A 21,078-nucleotide genomic window follows, 5' to 3' on the forward strand; every position below is an offset into this window, starting at 1 on the left:
AAAGGGGTGTGTGTGTGTGTTTAATGCACTTGTGGTATGGAAAACATTCTGTTCAGTTTTACTAAGTGTGTTGTGCGGGATTAACAGAAAGAAGGATTTTTAAATGCGTTTTTAAGCATTCATCGGCTTTCATCCTCTCGCCTATTTGATTAACCCGTCTGTTTTGATTGAGTTCACTGTGCAGCAGGGATTCGAGTGTCTTTATATCATCTTTAAATAAAAACTCCTTCAGTGTGTGTTGTCGAGGGTGGTTTTTCAAGTTCTGCAGTCACTGCTAATGTCATTCGTTTTACGCTATATGACCCAGAATCAGCCACCAGGTGAAATAAAAACAGGCCTGTTCCTCCCACATGTCTTAACACATGCAGAAGTTAATTGGACACTCTAAATGAACCAAAGGTGCAAGTGAGTCAAGCCAAATCAAAGGCTTGAAAAAAACATTCAATTATCCATAAATGTGTTGTCATAAACCTGAAATAATGATTGTAATTATTTTAACATGCATAAATATGTCCTATTTAAAGAGAAATTACAAAAATATAGTTTTTATAATGTAAAATTACATCAACTGGGGGAAAAGTGATCTGTTCTATATCCTGCAGTTTCTGTTCTTCGTGAGAGTACATCTTGCTGTAGAATCAGCGATACCACACATTCCCACTAAATGTGCTCCCTTCATTAAATCAGTCACCAGAGGGGAAGCATTCATCCATTTTTTTTTTGTTTTTGTTTTTTTTGATTTTTTATGGTAATATTGCAGAAAACCATTTGGATGTTAAAAGCCCAGTTAATCGGTGGAAACTGTTTTAATGTCACACAGAGACGACTCACTGGGGAACAGTGGCAGCATGCCTCCATATCACGTCGCCGTGATTTTGTTCAGATTGAAGAAGGAGAAACTGGCTCAGACAGATGATACTGTGAAATACATTCACCATGAAATGAGCCAAAGCAGCTTTCCCTCTGATGCTTTCTGATTCACTGCTATAAAAGCTCCTCACCCCCCACCCCCCCCATTTTCCACGCTTTGTGGAAAGATGCCATTTCTCTTCCTCTTTGATTGCTATGATGTTGAGTCACCCAGAGACTAATCCTAGACACAATAGCGATTAAGCCCCCCAGTTATTTTTATTTTCAAGGTGCTATAATTTCTCCAGCTCATCATCTTTTATCCATTTTCAATGCAGAAAGGCTGGTTCCTGTGACCTATACACTCCCAGCCACTGAGAAAAATCCATCTTCCTGCACGGAACAAAGAGAGTGAATAAAGATTAGAGAGCAGGAATTGGCTCACTTTAAGTGTGAGAAACTGCTCACATGAAGTGGAGGGAAATGAGCAGCGATACAAGCGAGTGTTCTTGTCTGCTCCAAACCTGGAATCATTATCATATGAAAACTATCTATATTGATACCTACGACCAGAACCAAGCCTCAGATCCATGCAGGGCCAAGTTCCTTTTGTCCACAAATAGACGAGATATAAGCAAATTTAGAACTTAATCATTTTTGAAAACGGGCGCAATGAAAATTCATACATTACAAGCAAAACAATGGAAGGAGGAGTGAGTCCCCGGGTCCTTCAGTCCAATTGTTTAATGGAGCTTTTTCCATTATACAGTTCTAACACTATTCGGCTCTACTCTACTCAGTTTGGTTTGAGTCGTTTGCCAAAGTGTGTGTGTGTGTGTGTGAGGGACTGGGAAGAAAAACTAGGTCAACTCAGGACCGCAGTGTTGTGGTTATTACTCAGAGGTCCACAGGGGGCGACAGTGGTTCCCACACTGGAACTTTTATATGTAAATCAGCTCAGTCACACTTCTAGTAGTCGCTCCTGCCACGGCCAACTGTCCTCCTCTATCTCATAATTGTCACCATCCTAGTTTGTTAAGAAGCATAGTGCGACTACCTACGTACTTTAACTACCTACGTGTAGGTGATGCAGGGCAATGCGGTGATCGATCGTTTTTCTGAAAATCTAAAACAATGAAGTGATTATAATTAATTCAAAGTTACAGTTGTGCTCATAAGGTTACAAACCCTGGCAGAGTCGTTTGGCCGTTTCTCTGAGAATACGAATGATAATACAAAAGCCTTTCTTTCACTCGTGCATTTGTGTCTATACTTAAACAGTTCACTTATGTCGTGTAGGGTTCAAGCTGAACCCAATAATCCTCTCGTCTGGTACTCATGATGGTTCACTGTTGTGTGCATGATGTAAGGCGAGTGCACAATGTGGACACTCAAAAGAACGCTTGTCTGCTGCTCACCCGCTTTCCTTCTGCACACAGATCCAGCTCCTCTTGAGAGGAGCATTCTTTACAAATCCTCCATTACCAAAACAAACCCACCGAGGCATCGTTGAAAGACTGCACTCTGATTGGCTTGTCACGTGCTGCTCCTTAAACCTATGACTAAGAAACAGAATAATTATAAACCTTGCACCTGGTGTTACAGTTGTTGCACTGATATACTTTAAGTCAGTGAAGGATGGGGAGATTTTCACAGGAGGTGGCAGTGGTGCAGTAAAGTGCTGGGCGATATGACCTAAAAATAAAATCTCAGATTTTCATAACACCAAATTAGAGTCAAGATTTTTTTTCTTTCTTAAAAACAAATTATACAAATGACAAAGAAATGAAATTATATTTCATATTTCCCTTTAAATTTCCCTTGGGTTCACAGTGGACACAGTGGTTGACTCAGTCTCTGCAAAACTAAACCAGGTCTTTGCTTCTTAGGGAAGTAAATCTTCTGAGGAGAATTTGAATTTCAGTGAAAACAAATCTTTGTAAATCATTCATTTGAATTCATTGATTAAATTCTGAGAAGTCAGTTTTCAGATGCCAGGTAACCATGTATCACACCATGTGTATTTACGCCAATTTAAATTTAAATGCTCTGCTTGGAACAGTGTTTGTCTGATCTTGCTTTTCCATAGAAATTAATTCATCTTCATTCATTAAACTTTTTATTCAGGCACCCAGTTTCTTTTAACATGACATGAACTGTCTGACCCAATTAAAACACCTGATATCATAGGTAAACCAGACATTTTAAAGAGATTCATTGTCGAAAATTGTATTCCATGCACATGTTATTCAATAAATCTTAAGTAAGAATTCAATACAGCATACAGAAGCAGCAAAATCTCATTTAAGAAGATGTTTGTAGCTTTTCCCTGTTGCTCTCCAACTCTCTCCTGCCTCTGTCTCTGACCAAATATTTCTGCGCCCCAGACAGGAAGTACATCACCTGTCAGCGACTTTAAACAACTACAACATTTTAGATCGATGTATGTATTGCCGATTATACATTCCAATCGAAACAATATATCTCAAAAATATTTTCAAAGTCAACAAAAGTGATTCCTCTCAATGTGAGACTGCCACTCGTCTAATTGGAGCACACAGTGTGGATGCAGCCGAGACGCGGAGTTTGAAAGGGAAGAGCCGCAGCGCGTTCCTCTTCTCACCTGACAATGAACACACTTCCCCGCAGACAATGTCAGCGACTCGTTTGCTCGGTGAAAACTGCAGTTGATTAAACCCTGCTGTGCTTTGTGAGAATGTGCGTCAGAGATGAATGAGATCAATTTCAGATTTGTGTAGGACAGGGAATCAATGTTCCCAAAAGTCATACTGACAGGCAGATTAAATACATTAGCTCAGCGACACAGTCGCTGTTACTTTCTCTCAACTCAAGTCGTTCACTGTGTTTTCAATATAAAGCAATTAAATATTCCTAATTGCCTTCAGGGGAACGTGAGCAGTCCTGGTGGGACGTTTAAACGAAAATAGAATTCATCAAAAACAAATTCTGTCAGTAAACACACGCAAATTTGTATGTTCTCCAGTGGGATGTGAAAATTACAAACGCAGGATGAAATGTAATAATAATTAGAATCACAGAATCATTCAAATTTCTCATCTAAATACTGACAGAGCTACACAGTGGTGGCTTTACATCGCTTGAGTCAATAACATGTGGACTGTTTTGAAATGATAATGTAATGCATGCTCAAATTTGACACTTTTTGGCACTTTGTGTTCATCTTTTGTCTTCCTGAGCCGTTGCACAGTTGTTCTTCTTCTCCTCTGACTGCTTATCAGTCTCCTCTCTGCAGTGAAAAGACAAGTCTCACACGTAAACGTAGACTAATGTGAGCTGTGTCCTTCAAATGGATCAGTTAAAACACTTGGTACTGTGTTGTTTATTAAGGTGTTCGTTAACACCTAAGCTTTTTGGAGATGAGTTCAAGTGTCCTTGACTCTTTGGATTGAAATGTCCATAAAGTAGATGATTATGTATGTGAATGAGATACTAATACTACTACTACTACTGCAGTGCTGCCTTCTTGCTCTAGTAGCACAACCAACCAGAGCCTGTGGTTTCTTAAATATCTAGTAGATGATAGGATTCCCCTTTTTAAAAGTCAGTTCAAACCCAGGCAAACCCCGGCCCGCCGGCCTATCACGGCCCTCGTGAGATGTTGTATGGCCCGCAGCTCCAGTGTTATGATGTATTATTTATGGCCAGGGACGGATTTGGACAAAAAAAATCAAGAGTCCCGAGTTCAAAAACTCACCTGTGACAGACGGATATATGCACTCATCTCATATTATGTTATTTGACTCTAGATGTGGAAAGAAAGGCAAATTTTCTTTTCATTTTTTCACTCCTGCGTGGCTTAGATTTGGTTACATTTCCATTTAGAAATGATAATAGTAACAATGACAAATACATTTTGTATGTGCATTTGTATGTAAATGTTACTGTTAAAAAAAAGTGGTTACATACTGACAATTTATATTCCGACTGCTGCCCGTCTTGCACCTCAATTAAAATCCCTTCCCTGTTTATCTTGAGTGACCCATTTGGAGGAAGAACGAAACCGCACAACTGCGCACGCCGGTGCTGTGTTTAAAGGCCAGAGACATTTGTCAAAATAAACGATGGACATGTGAAGTGAGGAAAAGGCCACACTGAGGCTCTCACCATTTATCCCCAGTTATTACTGCAGTCATTAAAGCTTCACTGAGTGAATCATTCACTGCAGGGATTGGTGTTGAGCGCATATGTTATCTGCCGTCTTTGTCTGCGTGGAAGGATGTGTAGCTTGTAAAAAAAAAAAAACAGGTTCCCACTCTTAAAACAGGTTCTTGAAGAGTGGGAATGTGTTTTTAGTGGCTTCACTCGGGGTTATTTCACTAATATTTAGTGTGAAAAAGGCTTTAGAGCCCACAGGCTGGATGCAGCCCACCACATAATATCATCTTATAATGAAAACATGGCACGCAACCTCCTCTTCCTTGTAAACACAGCACGTGTGGCTGAGGCACAGCTCCCAGTCACGTGATAGAATATAAACAAAATAACAATAATAATAACAATAATACTTACACTAAGACATAGTGTATTACACACTTTTTCTTCATTATTATTTACATATTTTTCTATCCATTTTGCATTATAAATATGTTTTTATTGTGTACATCTTTCCATATCAAAACAAGCACTTTTACTTTTGAGATTCTGTGAAATATTATCATGTATACCTTTATTGTGATATCATGGTGGAATACTGTGTTGTGTTTTTCCCCACTTATTTTTCTGGACTGACCTCCTCTTGACCAGACTAGACGCTCATTGGTCATTTGAGTTTGACACCACTGCTTTTACAGTAGTTGCAGCGATGTGTTAACGTACATGTGATCTTCTCTGCTTAAGGTGTACTGTCCCAGAGTCAAGTCCACCCGCTCCTGGGATCCCTGCCTCTGCCGGGTCGACCCCTCCCGTCACCGAGTCACACCCAGCTGGAGCACTTCCTGCCGCTCAGGGTCAACGGCTCGTCACCGCTCAGCCTCTTCCCCAACTTCAACACGGTGAGATACGACCTCACATTTCACTAGAAGGTGGTACAGTGTTTCTAGCCCCAAAAGGTACTGATATATTCAGCTGACCATGTGACTGTGCTCTGGGCGACAGATAGATGAGATAAGATATTCTTTTATTTATCCCGCAGTGTGGAAATGTACATTGTTATAGCAGCAAAGACAGTAAAGATAAAGATAGTAAATAATAAATGTGCATTACCAAAAAATGAACAATATGTATAGATATTAACACTAAGACTATAAAAAAATGAGTTAAAATAGAACATAGAATGTACATTATAGACGGTTTGCAGAATGTACACAGTATGGACTTGATATATACAGTATAAATAAACAAAGGTTGAACATGGGAAATTATATAAGTATAAGCATAAGTATACAGGCGCAAGCTCAGTGAAAACATGCCTGACATCAGAAAAAAAAAAAGATTTTGGATTTTGTTTTTGTTTTTCAAATAAAATCTACTAAGTGTGCGCTATCTTAAGAATTACTGCTTTGTAAACCACTCACTCTCCTGCACCAAAGTTCATAAAGATAATCAGCGTTTTTAGCAGTTGGTCTGTTGCTGCCTTGTTTTTGTAAGTTTGTGTCACTAAAGTAAACCAGAACAACTCATTTGAACTCAACCCACATGTGCTGTGATGTAAACATCTTTGGACTTTGGTGTGAAGGAATGAGCAGTAAAATGAGTAAGATAGAGCAGCACACATAGTCATATGGCAGTGTATAATAATAATAAGTCTGTGTTGAGTTTATTGTTTTTTTTTTGTAGCTAAAATCATTTTTTTCTGACGTCCCAGTTGGAAACTCTGATCCAGTTTGATGTTGACACTGCTGACAGATAATCATCACTTGTGATTTTCTCCTCGTCATAGCTTCATGCCAAGTAGAGAGAACATGAAGTGCTGACTCCTCCCCTTTGTTGCTCTTTGTTTACTGTGCCACGTTCTTCTTCTTTGTGGAATTTATTGGCAAGGTGCACTGTGTCACGCTGGTACGACATTACGCTATTTACGCAGCTGACACTGGCTCCCGATTAATCTCGGAATTCAATTCAAACTCTACGCCTTCAAGGCCGTCCACAAACTCGCCCCTCCGTATCTCTCTGACCTTCTCCACATCGCCACCTCCTCCCGCTCCCTCAGATCCTCCTCCATGTACCCTCCGCCCACATCAGCATCTCTGGAATTCACTCCCGCCTGATGTCCGGAACTCTCCCTGTAATTTTTACTGTTCCATTCTGTTTACTTTACACAGACAAACAATCAAAGATTGTTCTTTAGTGTTTGGAAGGTGCACATTTGTCCCACTGACCCTGTGGGGAAAATGCAATTCAGATCAGGGTGTATGTTCCAAACCCCACTGCTTAGTGGATATGAGGTATATGTTTTCACTGAGCCTGTGTCTGAGTCCTGGATTGAAGAATTTATGTGCAGGTACTTCAGAGAAACAAATTATCTATTGAATGAGAAGCTGTTTTAAATTTTAAAACAAAGTTTTTAATTAGACAATGCAAGAACCAGATTAGCCTCTTGTGAGTTTCCTGGTAATAGTTCCCTTGAACAAGATTTTGCACAACACAAAATGACAATAGGCATGACATGTTTTTTTTATTTTTAATTTGTAAATATTTAGGGCTTGTTTCATTTTGAAATTATGTTGTTCAAGTCTTCTGATTTGTACTGTAAAAAAAATCATGAACTTTATTTAAGTGTGCAATTTGAAGTCATTTTATATTGTAAAATAAAGCATTTTATGGCTGCATTGGCAGGTTCCCATATTACCCAACTCCACTCAGTTGTGAGCATATGCTCAAGACATCCCACATGTAACACGTCTCTCTCTCACAGACACACACACACACACACACGCGTCCAGTACGTAGGTTTGCTGTGGCAGAGACTTACATATGGTCTACATTTATTTTTAACCCCTAATGAGACAAATAAGAGGAGTGAGCTAAATGTAGGGCTGTGGGAGGGTGTGGGAAGATTCCTGTCTAACACCTAGAGGATAAAAATATGAATCTACTCACACGGCTGCACTGTTGGGATTTACACTGTGAATAGAATTCATCAGAAAGGGTTATTTAAAAGTGTAAATTGAACTGTGCTTTATTCTAACACTATATTTATGTGTATGTGTGTGTGTACCTGGAATTCCTTATGTTGTGGGGACCTACATCTGTTTACACAGTCATATTATGGGGACTTTTCTTCCTTATGGAGACAAATTCAAGCCCTTGTAATGTTAATAACTACAGTTTAAGGTGAAGACGTGTTTTAAAGTTAGGGTTAGGGTTAGGATTAAGGCAGTAGTAGTTATGGTTAAGGTTAGAGTTAGTCTCCAGGAAATGAATGTACGTCAATGTAATTTCCGCTGAAGTTATGGAAACCAGTGTTTGTGTGTGTGCGTGACAAGCCTTCCCTTCATCAGAGAGAGCATTACTTGACAAACTAATAATCATAATCCGTTCAGTCTCGGGATTAGTTATATTTAGCCAGGCAAATTACACACACGTCACCACTGTCAAACTGTTTGTCACTGACCTGAGATGTGTTGACCGTAGTGTGGATAATTATATCTGGGCCCATTCAAGGGTAACTCATCATCCGGAAGATACAAAAGATATTTATGCAATTCCACATTGAACAAAACAGATAGATTTTTAGTATCTCACATTCATTTTCCCTTAAATTCTACATGTTTAACATTATATATGAATGCAGTTTTTCTTATGATGTGTGTAGTTGTTCCTCCCACAGTCCAAAAACATGCAATATGGGGATTAGGTCAATTGGACACTCTAAATTGGTTGTTTGTCTCTATATGTGAACCCTGCCTGTCGCTCTATGTCAGCTGAGATTGGCACAGCACGCCGTGACCCTTCTGTGGAGGATAAAGCGCTAGAAAATGGATGGATGTGTGTAGTTGTATGAAAAAGCAAGGTTCAGTTATCTGTTTCTGAGACACATTTTATCTTTATGTAATAAACACGACAGAACATTTAATTCATTCATCCATCCACAGACTGACTTCTGAGGTTTTTGAGCAGAGATTTCAGGAGGAGGCCAACAGGGGGGGGTGCTTCTATAGAGGCTTCTGTTGACCTATATTTAACTGCTTATTTTGAACCAAAATGTGCCACACTCTTGATTCTTATTGTATTTAAGGGTCAGTAATAGAAAACATGATAACATGGTTGTGTGTTTCTCCTGCTAGATGGACCCGGTGCAGAAGGCAGTGATCAACCACACCTTTGGAGTGGCCCCGCCCAAGAAGAAACCCATCATCTCCTGTAATATCTGTCACCTGCGCTTCAATTCCACTGTAAGTCAGACAACCGTCCACACTGCCGTTGCATATTCAATCTAAATTTAAAAAGTTGAAACGTTAAAAAAACAATTTAGTCTGAACAGGCAGAAATCCAGACCATTTTAAACAATAACGCAGTGAAGCGGATTTGATTATAAACTCCTAAAAGCCCCATTAACACTTACTTTCACCTTTGACTTCACCTTATTAAACCTAATTAAAGAATCCCCTGCACATTTGAAATTAGATAGGTTTGCTGAGTCATCATCATTCCCAATTCTGTTTTCCTGTTTTCTTAAGTATTAGTCAGGAACGCCGCGTCATCAGTGGTTGAGATGACTCACCGTTCCCAACTGCATTTTCTGAGGAGTCAGTAGTACTTCCTGAAACTCCTTAGTCCTGAAACTAAGTAAACAAATTTCTGTTTACACTGGCATGTACTGTAGATGTCTGCCGCACCTGAATGGTCACATGATAGACTGCATATCTTTAAGCGGATAAGAGTGAAAACTGTTCTTATCTAAAAACACAGGTTTCGTTATGAAAACCAAACCAAATCAGCCTGCGAGGCATTTCTCTGCGACAAGATGAAAGGACTGCTAAACCAACTGCATCTCTCTTCCAATCATAAAACATTTCAACACTCTCCAAATTGTCTCCAAACTATTATCTTGATTTTTTCATCTATGCAGATGAAAAAATCAAGATAATAGTTTCACATTTAATGCTTTTACATCCTAGTGGTTTAAAAACAGCTTTTTTATCAGTCCAATCTTAAAGCTTCTTTATTTTCTTTTTTTTCCATGAAGCGCGGGGTTCTTAAAAAGCCAACCAGTCAGATAATTCTGTGGCTTTTTTTTTTTTCTTCTTCTTATCTCTCCTCTCTCTTTGACTTCATTTGGCTTCCATTCCTATGGAGTTTATTTAGACATATTAGCATTTATATTGTCAGGAGCAACCTGGCAGAATGACAATAACTCTTCTTTGTGTGAATTCTGAAATGTCCAGGAAGTGGGACACTGATGTGGGACCACCTTCACTTCCTCATCTGTCTCTCTCCTCCTCCTCCTCCTCCTCCTCCTCTTTGTGTTACCTGCAGCTAACCTGAAAGTGCTGGAGAGGTGGATGCCAGGGTGCAGGCAGGTACCAGGTCCCAACACTTAGTGGCTGGAATCTGCAAAAAGAGATTTGATTAAAGGAATAGTTCAGAATGTTTGAGGTCTACTTGTATTTTATTGTCTTGGTAGATAAGGAAGAAGGTTTTATAACGCTTTTTCCACTACATAGTACTGCCTTGCCTTGCTTGGCACGGCACAGCTCAACTCTACGCGGTTTGGTTGGTTTTCCATCACAATATAGTACCTACCTCCTCAACGTGGGTGGGGTCGTCACAGCATGGCTGCATGAAACTGCTGTGACTTTATACGCGACACACACAAACTAGTGCCTTGTAAAGCAGCTGTTTTCAGTGTACTCAATCAGTAGAATCAGTACTTCCTTCATGATCGGCGCTTGCGATCACCGGCTTTCGGCACTGCTATCGCTAAATAGACTCCTCTGTTCAATACTGAGATTTTATTTTCAGTGCTCAATTTTGGCGAGTTTTCTGGATTGTTAAGTCTTTTTAACTGATCTACAGGTTTGATTCTTGTGTTGGACGTCTTGTTCATGACTCTTCCAGTCAGGAAACTAAAAAAACGTGCCGTGCTGAGGCGAGGCGAGGGACTATGTAGTGGAAAAGCACCATTAGTGTCATTGACATCAAACCTTGAACATGCAGCTTCAGCTTGCCAAGGCTGGAAAAAAAAAAGCTTTCATGGATGAGCAAAATTTCACTTAACAACAATCTGTTATGCTTGTTTTATGTGGTCATTTAGGTTGATTGATGTTTTTATTTGGTACATCATTACAAATTACTGGTAGGAATTAATTATTAAGTTCTTTTTATCAATTTTCTATGTACAAGAGTCAAAAGCAAGTACTTTCTTGTAACAGCTTCACAATAAACTGTCAATTTAGAAGCAGGTGTTATGAAAGACTGCTTTACATTTTTTACGCTGAGGTTCAAAACAAGAAGCAAAAACATCCGAGAAGGTCTGAGATCCTACACAAAGCCATACCAAAGAATGGAATGATGGAACGCTGATCCCTGTGGGATCAACATAATCTGGCAACTATGCAAGCACTAAATACTAAAGAGAGGTTGGTACAGCTGAAACTGATAAGGTAACTAAGTGAAATAGAAAAGCAAGAAGTTTAAGAGACAAATTGAGTTAATTTAGTTAAGAGACAAACTAAACTATAGGAAAAAGCAATATTAACACAATCCAACTTTTCAAAGGTCCTAATAGACAAACCTCAAAGTCCAAAGAATCTTAAAAGCCTTAAATAACTCCAGCACGCAGTGGAGCAATGCAAGCAGATCTTTTATTGCTATATATAGTTGGTGGAGGCTAGAGCAGGTCAGAAAGGGGGAGTCTTCAAATGTAATCGGCTGGATGTCACAAAGGTGTTAGAAATAACAACTATTTATGGCTTTAATACAGTGTGTCAGTGTTGCATTCACTGCTTGCTGCACTAAAATTAACAATGAGAAATTGCCGTCATGTCCTGTTAGCCGTGGCTGGGTAGAAGAGGGTATTTAAAGGGGAATATTAAAATGAAAAGCTGAAGCTGTTCGTTCAGTGTAAAGACAAACCTTGTTGAATTGATGGCACGTATACAATATAGTAGAATACAGGTTTCTCTCTGATATCTTAAAGGTTCAGTGTGTAACTATTTATTGGCTGAAGTGTATAATCGCTTCAAAATACAGCAATTGTATGAATGGACAAACAAGCCAGAGGATGCATTTCTATGCAAATGAAGAAGAGGAACATTCTTTTTGGTATGAGAAAAGCCACCATAGTTCCGTGATGTGCTTGGGAAAGGGAGGGGGTGAGTGTATGTGTCGCTGCGCTGGGATACTCATTACACAAAGTTACTATGGTGGAACATAGTGAACCCATACTACGCTGGCATGCCGGATAGTTTGGTAGTATGCAGATGATGAGAGCAGCTTCATCCCTCTGACTCAGTCGATTATGTCGCCGAATGCTTTCGTGTGCGCTGACATTCAGCGGAGCCAAAGGGGTCGTATGCCCTTTGCTCCACCGCACACTCTGAGTCACGGTGGTGCCCTTTCTGTCCGTGTTGCATGCTGAGCTTTATGCAAAGTTAAAACCTGCGCCACTTCTACTTCTACTCTATGCACACTTAACTTAAAAAATTGAGCATGGTCAAATTATCATAACAGCCTTGTATGAAGCCAGACACGTAAAGTCCTGTTGATCCATGTTGATTTAGGTGAGCAGAAAGATACTAGTGTTGCAGAAGTGTTCTTGTTTGTATTAAAGTCACATATGGCTGAAGTGGAAAAAAAATCTTCTTTAAGCAGAGCTCAACAACTGAAAGCTGAAACGAGTAAATGGACAGTTTATTGACAGAAGGAAAAGTGAAGTGTGTCGCGTCACCTGCCTTATGTCCTTTAAGACTGCTGCTTGTTCTGTGAACTCGATGTTGTGAACGGTGTCAGATGCTGAAGCGATTGAAACGTTTCCCCTTTCGGCAGATGTAGTTTGACATGGCATTTTAGTACAACTAACACTTGAGCTTTTCCTCAATCAACTCAAATCAGTTATAGTCATGTAGCCCAAATATCAGTTTGTCTCCATGGGCTTCACAATCTGTACACAAAGCTCTTACTCCAACTTCACCAACCACTTTTGACTGGGTTTTCATCTGCCTCCGACCTCATCAGTACATAGAAATTGCTAGATTGATATGGAGATTTGCATGTTGCAATGATTCTAGGAGCTCAGTTGTTGGGGGATTTGTGCCCCTGGTAGGGTTACTGATGGTAAACAGGTCCAAGGTGAGGGACCGGCCAAAGAGCGGTTCAAAATGACCTCTTACGAAGAAAAACAAAAATGGACCACACTCTCCCTTGCCTGGATGCGGGTCACTGGGGCTCGGCCGGGCATAGCCTGAAGAGGCCATTTGCCTCCGTTGTTGAGGTGGCTGACCAGTGCTGTGGTCATAAGCGAGAGATAACGTGACTCTAATAATTATTTATTTTACTTTTATTTATTTTTTTGTTATTTGTTTCATTTTCTATGCACTCCAGACCAAATTCCTCCAAGCTCTACTCTATTATCTCTACTATTTCTGATTTTCCTCCAAGTACCACCAGAGGAAGCTCACGTACCATGGGTGGTACACGTGCCACAGTTTGAGAACCATGGGTGTAGCTCATAGTGTATGTTGTGGTGAATTATTTGTGGTCCATAAAGACAATTCAAAATGTATAGATTTGAAACCGTGTTGATTGATTGGATTACAATATAACTGTGTTTTGTTTGTTTCTTTTCAGCTGTTGTGTTTCAGTGCCGGTGCACTTGTGTTTGCTGCTCGCTGTTGTCCCTCTGTAGAGTGCATACTTACTTCATCTACAGCCATTCACAGCCATTTTGGGATCCCAAATCTGCATGCATCTGTTGTCACGCTGCCACAAAATGTGTTTGCGCTCGCTGCACACGGCACAGAAGTCATTTTGTGTCGCGGCAGAACGGACACGGGCCATTCTGTGTCAGAACAAATCAGTGGAAAGATGAGCCAGTGGGCTCAGAGGATGGTCACGGGTCCAAGCAATGCTCATTTGAGCGCAGCCATGATGATGATGATGATGATGGAAATGGCGACGTGACTCTTCCTTTGAGTCAAATCAATCACATATGATTTGCTTCAACCCCACAGAAGCATGTAAAGCCAGGGAACTGGAAGAGATGGAATATTTACAGTTTACTGATTTCATGATGGCCTTTTAATCACTTTGTCAGTGATTCAGTGCATATGCAGTCCTGTACAATGGCTTTTACTCTGTGCTTGTTTAAATGTACATATTTTTGTATGTGTGTGTTCAGAACCAGGCAGAGGCGCACTACAAAGGTCACAAGCACACTCGCAAGCTAAAAGCCCTGGAGACCCAGAGGAACCGGCACAGGAATGGACACAGTGCGTCCACTGCAGCAAAAGACAGAGAGAAGAGGTTGATGGGAGGAGCAATGGTGCCCTCATCAGACAAACAAGGTATATGTTTTTCTTTTATCTTTTTTTTTTTTTTTTTTTAAAAAGCACATTCTCATCATCCTAGGAGTAATTAGTGATGTAATTGGAATGACAAAAGCACTAAGGCTTGGTTGCTGTCACTCAGCCGGCTAATTTGCAACTATTACCTATACGACTATCATTGGCCCTGTCAGATAGGTAATTACTCTCATCAAGCTCAGACAGTTTGCGGGATGAGAAACCTTAAAGCACTTAAAAGGGAAGCGCTGGTGGCTGCATTCTGACGAAGACTGCGATAGAGTTATTTTCCTTGATATTGATTTGTGTTGGTGAATAAACAGATCCTCGTTGAGTTGTTACTTTACTGTCAAGGGGAGTAGGGATGAACATTAGCATGGCTCCAGCGTTGAAGGGAGGCCGTTTCACAAACAAAATAAAGTTTTCAAGGCTGATGGCCGCAGCAGCTGTTAACAGGGGCGTTTCAAAGTAGGTCCATGCGGGTCTGCTCAGACCCCACACAGACAAACACAAGCACACCTCCAATCTGAGTCCACGGGTCCACTAAGCATACTACAGAGGGAGGGTGCTGTAGCACAACTCTTTGCAGTCCAGTTTCTGGGGCGCCGTTGTTCTTGGTCTAAAGAAACAACAAAGAATGTGGTAACCATGGAAACTTGCTTTAAGTCATGTGAAGAGGTCTGCCACTACCTACACATGTACGAGTCAGCGCTCCAAAAAAATACAGGGACATAGTACAAAAAGAGGGTGATCTCCTGCTGAGTAATCACATGATTGGAAAGCCGTCGTTGCACATGTGGAGTGGTTCTCCACGGACGCCGATCATGGTAAATGGGACCGGGCCCTAAAAGCTCCCCTTAAGTCTGAAGGCCTTATTTAAATACATCATACATTTTCCAATCCTTTTGAGCCCAGTGCAGTTATTATATGCACAAACGCAAAGAAGCACTTTGATTTCCCTCTCAGACCGTATCATGTTTGTAGATTGTGCCCAAAAAAGAAAAAAAAAGACGTTAAAAGTTAATGATGTCACAACAGCTTTTTCTGCTTCTCACCTACAAAAGAGCATCTTTTAGAATTGTCAGTGATTTGTCTCCCTGCATCTCATTCTGCCCGGGCTGAAAAAACTGATGTCACCCTCCATCCAGCGCTCCTCTTCATTATTGATCTCCCGCACCCATTTTCCCTCAGCGCCTATCAATTTCCCTCTAACCACATAATGATAAGCTTGTTACATTCAGCCGTTGCCATGGTTGTTGATTGATGGTGACAGAGGGAGCTTCGGAAGAGGGAGAGAATAAATGACAGAGAGGCAGAGAGATAAGGGAAGGAAGATTTAGATGGCTGGAGAAAAAGGGGGGGGGGGTAACAATGGGAACAGTAAAGAGGGATGAGGACAATGAAGATTAGAAAAAGTATTTTTTTTTAACAAGGTCATTTGAAAGAAATACAACAAAGAATGAAACGACCGGTCAGTCATACAAAATGATAACAGAGAGGAAAATTTGTGTCGCTTTACACAAGAATCTGTATTTATACTTTGTGTAGAATTAACGTATAGTCCTCGTGTTATCAAATGACCTTCACGAGTGACATTTCCTCATGTTCCTCAGCTCATACATTACATTTTCAATTCAAATCAACTTCATTTATGCTTTTCCAGCCATGGACTCTATGTGATACATGCCGCTGTGTACTAGGGCTGTCACAATTATTCGAGTAATCGATTTCTAAATTAGTTGTCAACTATTTTGGTAATCAACTATTGGGTTTTAGTAATAATTAAATCAAGCTTTCAGATCTTTCAGCTTCTTTAATGTGAACGTCTTCTGGTTTGTCGATCCATATGACAAAGAACTCATTAAAACTGAAACATTTGGCTTTGTGGACAAAAGAAGACGCCTGAGAACATCATCATTTCCAGGTTTAGGAAAAAAACATTTTCTGACTGTTTTATGGACCATTAATTAAGAAAATAATCATCGATTATGAAAATAATCATGTATGTTGCAGTAGGTCAAAAGGTAATATTCAGTAGATAAAGAAGAAAGATACTCTCTTAGTGCTGTTGTGTTATGACATGATACACACCCTTGTGTGAAGATATTTGGTGAATGCTGTTCTCTTCATATTTGGGTACAGAATTAAGTAAATAAATAATAATAATAATAGCAAAAGGAGTCGCTTAAGCAGCTGGTTAAGTCAGTACATTTGGTGATATATGAAAATGGCCTCTGTCTATTCATTTAGCTGCGATTGAGACTCGCATCATATCATAACTTGTGTTTGTCTTTCAGGCCCGAGTGCCTCCTCTCAACCTGCACAGCAGCTGCAAACTGAAACCATCCAGGGCAGTTCACTGGTAGCCACCAACTCTTCACAGCCTTCACCTATGGATTCCTCACTCCGCTCTCCTCAGTTGTCCCCACAGGTCTGCCATGGCTCTCAGGGTTGTGATAAAGCCTCAGAGAGTTCACCTGTGGACGGCTGCAGCCTGACCACCAGTTCAGACACACCCTGTGACGTTCAGGGAGGCTCCGGCCTTCAGGGAGGCTCCGGTCTTCAGGGAGGCTCCGGCCTTCAGGGAGGCTCCGGTCTTCAGGGAGGCTCCGGTCTTCAGGGAGGCTTCGACCTTCAGGGAGGTTCCACAGGAGGCGAGGAGGGGGTGGTCAAGGCAGAGGAGGTGGTCACGGCAGAGGAGGCTAACGGCAACAAAAAACTTCAGCTCCACTGTCGTACCTGCAAAGTGACAGTCAATTCCAGCTCCCAGTTGGAGGCTCATTGTAGCGGTATGTACTATACCGTATCAAAGCGATTCTTCTAAAGCTGTGTTTCCATCATGGTACGGTTCAGTTTGGTACAGTTTGGAATGGTAAAGCCTTTCCACTCGGCTTTAGTGTGCGACATGATTGAAAGGTTATCATAACGCAACAAATAGAGAGGTTTTAAATTTCAATTTACTGTGAGATATTAATAGTAAAACTGTTGATTTGGTGTGAAATTATGTTTATGAATAATTTCAAATTAATTATAAATAAAATGTATTTATAGAACTGCTTTGTTTTGTAACGTAGATATGCATAGGCCTGATTCCAAAAAATATTTTTACCAGATACCATAGCTTGTCAGTTGATCATATTTAAGGTTGTCGTGAGCTTCAGAAGATTTTCAGATTTCAAAATGTGACATTTAATACTAAGTGTGAGTGCTCTATCCATACTACCCCCCCCCCCTTCTCTTCTGTGTGGCTGTATCAGGAATTAAGCACAAACAGATGCTAAACGGTCACAACAGCAGCCAATCACAGCGCAGGCTCAAGACCACGTCATTGCCCAGACCCGCCTGCCGCATAAAGCAGCGAATGGCCAGCAAGACCCGAGCGGTTGTTCAGCGTGTGACTAGCCAGCCATTCCACTGTGAGCTGTGCCAGGTGTCTGTCAACTCAGAGACACAGCTGAAGCAGGTATGTGGCTGATCCAAGTGTAATGATTTGAATGCGGCTAATTTTACTACTACGTGAAGCAGCGACGATTAAAAAGGCGATGCCGTCGATGTGCTGGCTCTTTGCCCTGTTAGTCGGATTTGTTCTGGCTGAATCACCGCTCTGTGTATGTTTATCCCCTTTTAGCACATGAACAGCAGGAGACACAAAGAGCGTTTGGCTGGGAAGCATGTCAAGGCAAAGTTCACCCCCTATAATAAACTACAGACTAGTGCTGTCTTAGCGGTAAGAATCTGTCCCACACACACACACACACACACAGCTAAAACAAAGCCTTATTCCTAACCTCAGCCATAACCAGTTCACGTCTAACCCTAACTTTAACACAATACAACAAATCTTAGACCTAAACTTAACCAGTTCCTCAGAAATGAGGTTCTGCCTCATTAGGACCAGGTTTTAGTCTCCATGAGGACTCCTGGTCCTGACAAGGTCAATGTTTGTGCCAGAAAAGGTCCAAAAATTGCACACACACACGCACACACACTTTTATTTTGGCACATGTTGTAAACGGGCAATAAAGAACAGTATATACAGTACTAAAGTACACACACACACACACACAGCAAATGCAAATAGTCAAGATGTACTTATTTTTATTATATATTTTTATTGCCAGGCATTGAGAATTTTCTCAAAGTTGTGATTTAGACTATTTATTGGTACATATTTGTCGATAAAAAGTCAATAACTGCTTTTACAGTTAAAAAACGTCACTTCTTTTGTGTCACTTGTTTATTTGTATAAATGTAGCTTCCCGTGCAGCTCTTCCTGTTTGCCGGAATGGCAATCATGGCTTCATGCTCTGATTGTAATCCACATGCATCCACTATGAAGCGTCGTGGAACCACTTCCTATTCACATTAAATAAATATACATTCAAATCTCAATAATCATTATGCAGCACATCAGATCCTGGGTTTGTTTCCAGAGAGGTTTTAATATTGTTAATAATATTTTATTCTTACTTTCTTTATCTTAGTTAAATGTATGTTTACATTGCATTAGAATACAGAGTCCTCAGATCTATTAGAGAGTGATTATTTAAAATGAAGTTTGACCAAAAGAAAATCACGTATAAAATCATATTTTATATCAATATTTGTCAGAAAAGCAATTACGTATTTTCCCAAAAATCATTTAGCCCCAGTGTACACATTGTTTGGTTTAGGAAATGTTGCAGAATTTCAAATGTGACATCTTATAGTTCTTTTGTCTTGTGTGTCAGACTAAACTGGCTCTGCAGAAGCATCTGTCTAAGACCCTGCCAGCAGGTTTCCTGACAAGCCCCCTCAGTTCGGCCGCCTTGTGCACCATGGCACCCGGACCTTTGGCGCTGAGGCTGCCGCCCGGTCCCGCCACCATCATACAGGGTCCCCTGATCAGCCCCACGCTCTTCAGGCCCGCCCCGGGACCTTTGAGGGCCACACACACACCCATCCTCTTCTCTCCTTACTAGCCATGAGCCAAACTTTGCTGGAGGACCGACAAAGCAGGGGGAGAATCCACGGTGTGAACAGGACACTACGCAGCAACAGCAAGTGCACATGTCACCATGTTCAACTGGGCAGGTCCAAGTCATGAGGAGAGTATGCACAATCCCCTGGTGCAGGTCAAGATATCAGCGCTGACTGACCAGTGTTACCTCTTTAAGACAGAGGGACCATCACTCGGCTGTTTCCCTTTCAACAAACTGCTGAATGCATGTTCACTGCGGTCAGGGGAACATGGAAGCCATAACAACAGACATCTTTTACTTTTACAATTACATTATAAAGGGGGGTGTAAAATGTTAGTGAGTATTTATTGCCAACTTTTTTGTCAGGAGAACAAGTACAGTACTTAATCCTGGTTTCATAACCAAATCAAGATGAAGAAAATTATGATTTTATTACTCTCTCATTTTAATTTACTTCACCCATGAGATGACAAAGGACAGAGTGCCTTTGGATTCTGTATCTCATCAAGTTAAGAGACATTATTTCTTTATTTGGATGCTTTTCATTGTATTATTTATGTATTCAATTATGTATTTATTTATTCTTTCATTTATTTATTTGTATTGTCTTTCCCTCTTGCTCTCTGTGTTATGAGATGACAATCAACCACCACAATGATGATGACGATGCCAAGTCTACTTGCTATATGTGAAAAAAAAACAAGACCACACCTGATGCACACAATGAGATGGTTACATTTAAAGCTACAGAGTTTGACGTTGATCATGTCCGACATGTCATGCTGTTACCACAAGCTCTTCAGGTGATGGTTGGACGAATACGACTCTGCAACAGCTTGATGCTGTTTGTGCAATATGAAGAGTTTAGCCAAATCTGTTTGACAATATTAAATGTTTTTGGTTTTTTTGTGTAGAGTTGTATTTATTAAAAAAAGAAACTGTCATTTCATTTTAGAATTCTCTCTCTCTTACTTGACTGTGCTGAATCATCCTAAGCAATATGTATTTTTAAAGTGTCCCCTTACTTGTATAAAATACTGACTAGTGTAAATGCATCAAGTGCAATAATGTAAATTATGTGTTAAAAAATGTCAATACTGTATTCTATATAAAGTTATGAATAGTACTGTTTTTTTTTTCTTCTTCATGAGTCTGTTTTCATGAATCATTACAGGTCCACAAAACATATACAATACTTAAGTTAATATACTTGTTGACGGTCATATCTATTCAATACACATTATGAGGTCACACAATGATTATTTTAAATTGAGAAATGTACTTTTAATGTGAATCAGCAGGTGACAAACAGCAAGGTGCTGAAAATATGACATAAGTCATAAGTTACATAAAGGTGATGGACTTGTACATGTGAGAAATGACTAACCTATTTTAAAACCTGTGGACCAATAATAACCACCAGCAGAAATACAAGAAAGTCACACATTAATCCTTTCGCCAGAGTCAAAACACTCTGCGTGCTTGAGCTTGCTTATATTTAATGGTGCTACACTGCCCTCTAGTGGAATATAACAAATTTGAATGGTAGTTGTCTTATGGTATACATCAGCTGTTATCACAATTATAAAGGTGTGTCTATGTGTGAGTGAGTGGTTGACTTTGACTTAAAAACCACACAAAGAGAGGACATTTTGGGAAAATTAGAATATTTTACCTGGTCCTCAGGTTTAAAAGACCTGTTTCTAGGTTAGGACCTGGTTTTAGGGTTGTAGATCAAATAAGGGGTAAGATTAATAAGGTTTTAGGTTTAGTGTCCTTTAGTG

The 21,078-nt window shown here is 40.3% G+C and overlaps 1 protein-coding gene across 2 annotated transcripts in view; it reads left to right on the plus strand.

Moving 5' to 3' along the window:
• Positions 1-20,420, plus strand: part of LOC131448976 (zinc finger protein 385C-like) — a 69,123-nt gene extending 48,703 nt beyond the window's left edge. For both annotated transcript variants that reach the window (XM_058621824.1, XM_058621825.1), the window contains 7 exons: positions 5,728-5,882; positions 9,117-9,224; positions 14,171-14,336; positions 16,631-17,122; positions 17,591-17,796; positions 17,962-18,060; positions 19,064-20,420. In XM_058621824.1, coding sequence (XP_058477807.1) covers positions 5,728-5,882; positions 9,117-9,224; positions 14,171-14,336; positions 16,631-17,122; positions 17,591-17,796; positions 17,962-18,060; positions 19,064-19,294 — 1,457 coding nt within the window. In that variant the 3' untranslated portion in view covers positions 19,295-20,420. The remainder of the gene's footprint in view (positions 1-5,727; positions 5,883-9,116; positions 9,225-14,170; positions 14,337-16,630; positions 17,123-17,590; positions 17,797-17,961; positions 18,061-19,063) is intronic.
• The last annotated feature ends 658 nt before the right edge of the window (positions 20,421-21,078 follow it).

Source organism: Solea solea, chromosome 21 (assembly GCF_958295425.1).
Source record: "Solea solea chromosome 21, fSolSol10.1, whole genome shotgun sequence".
NCBI classification, from domain to species: Eukaryota; Metazoa; Chordata; class Actinopteri; order Pleuronectiformes; family Soleidae; genus Solea; species Solea solea.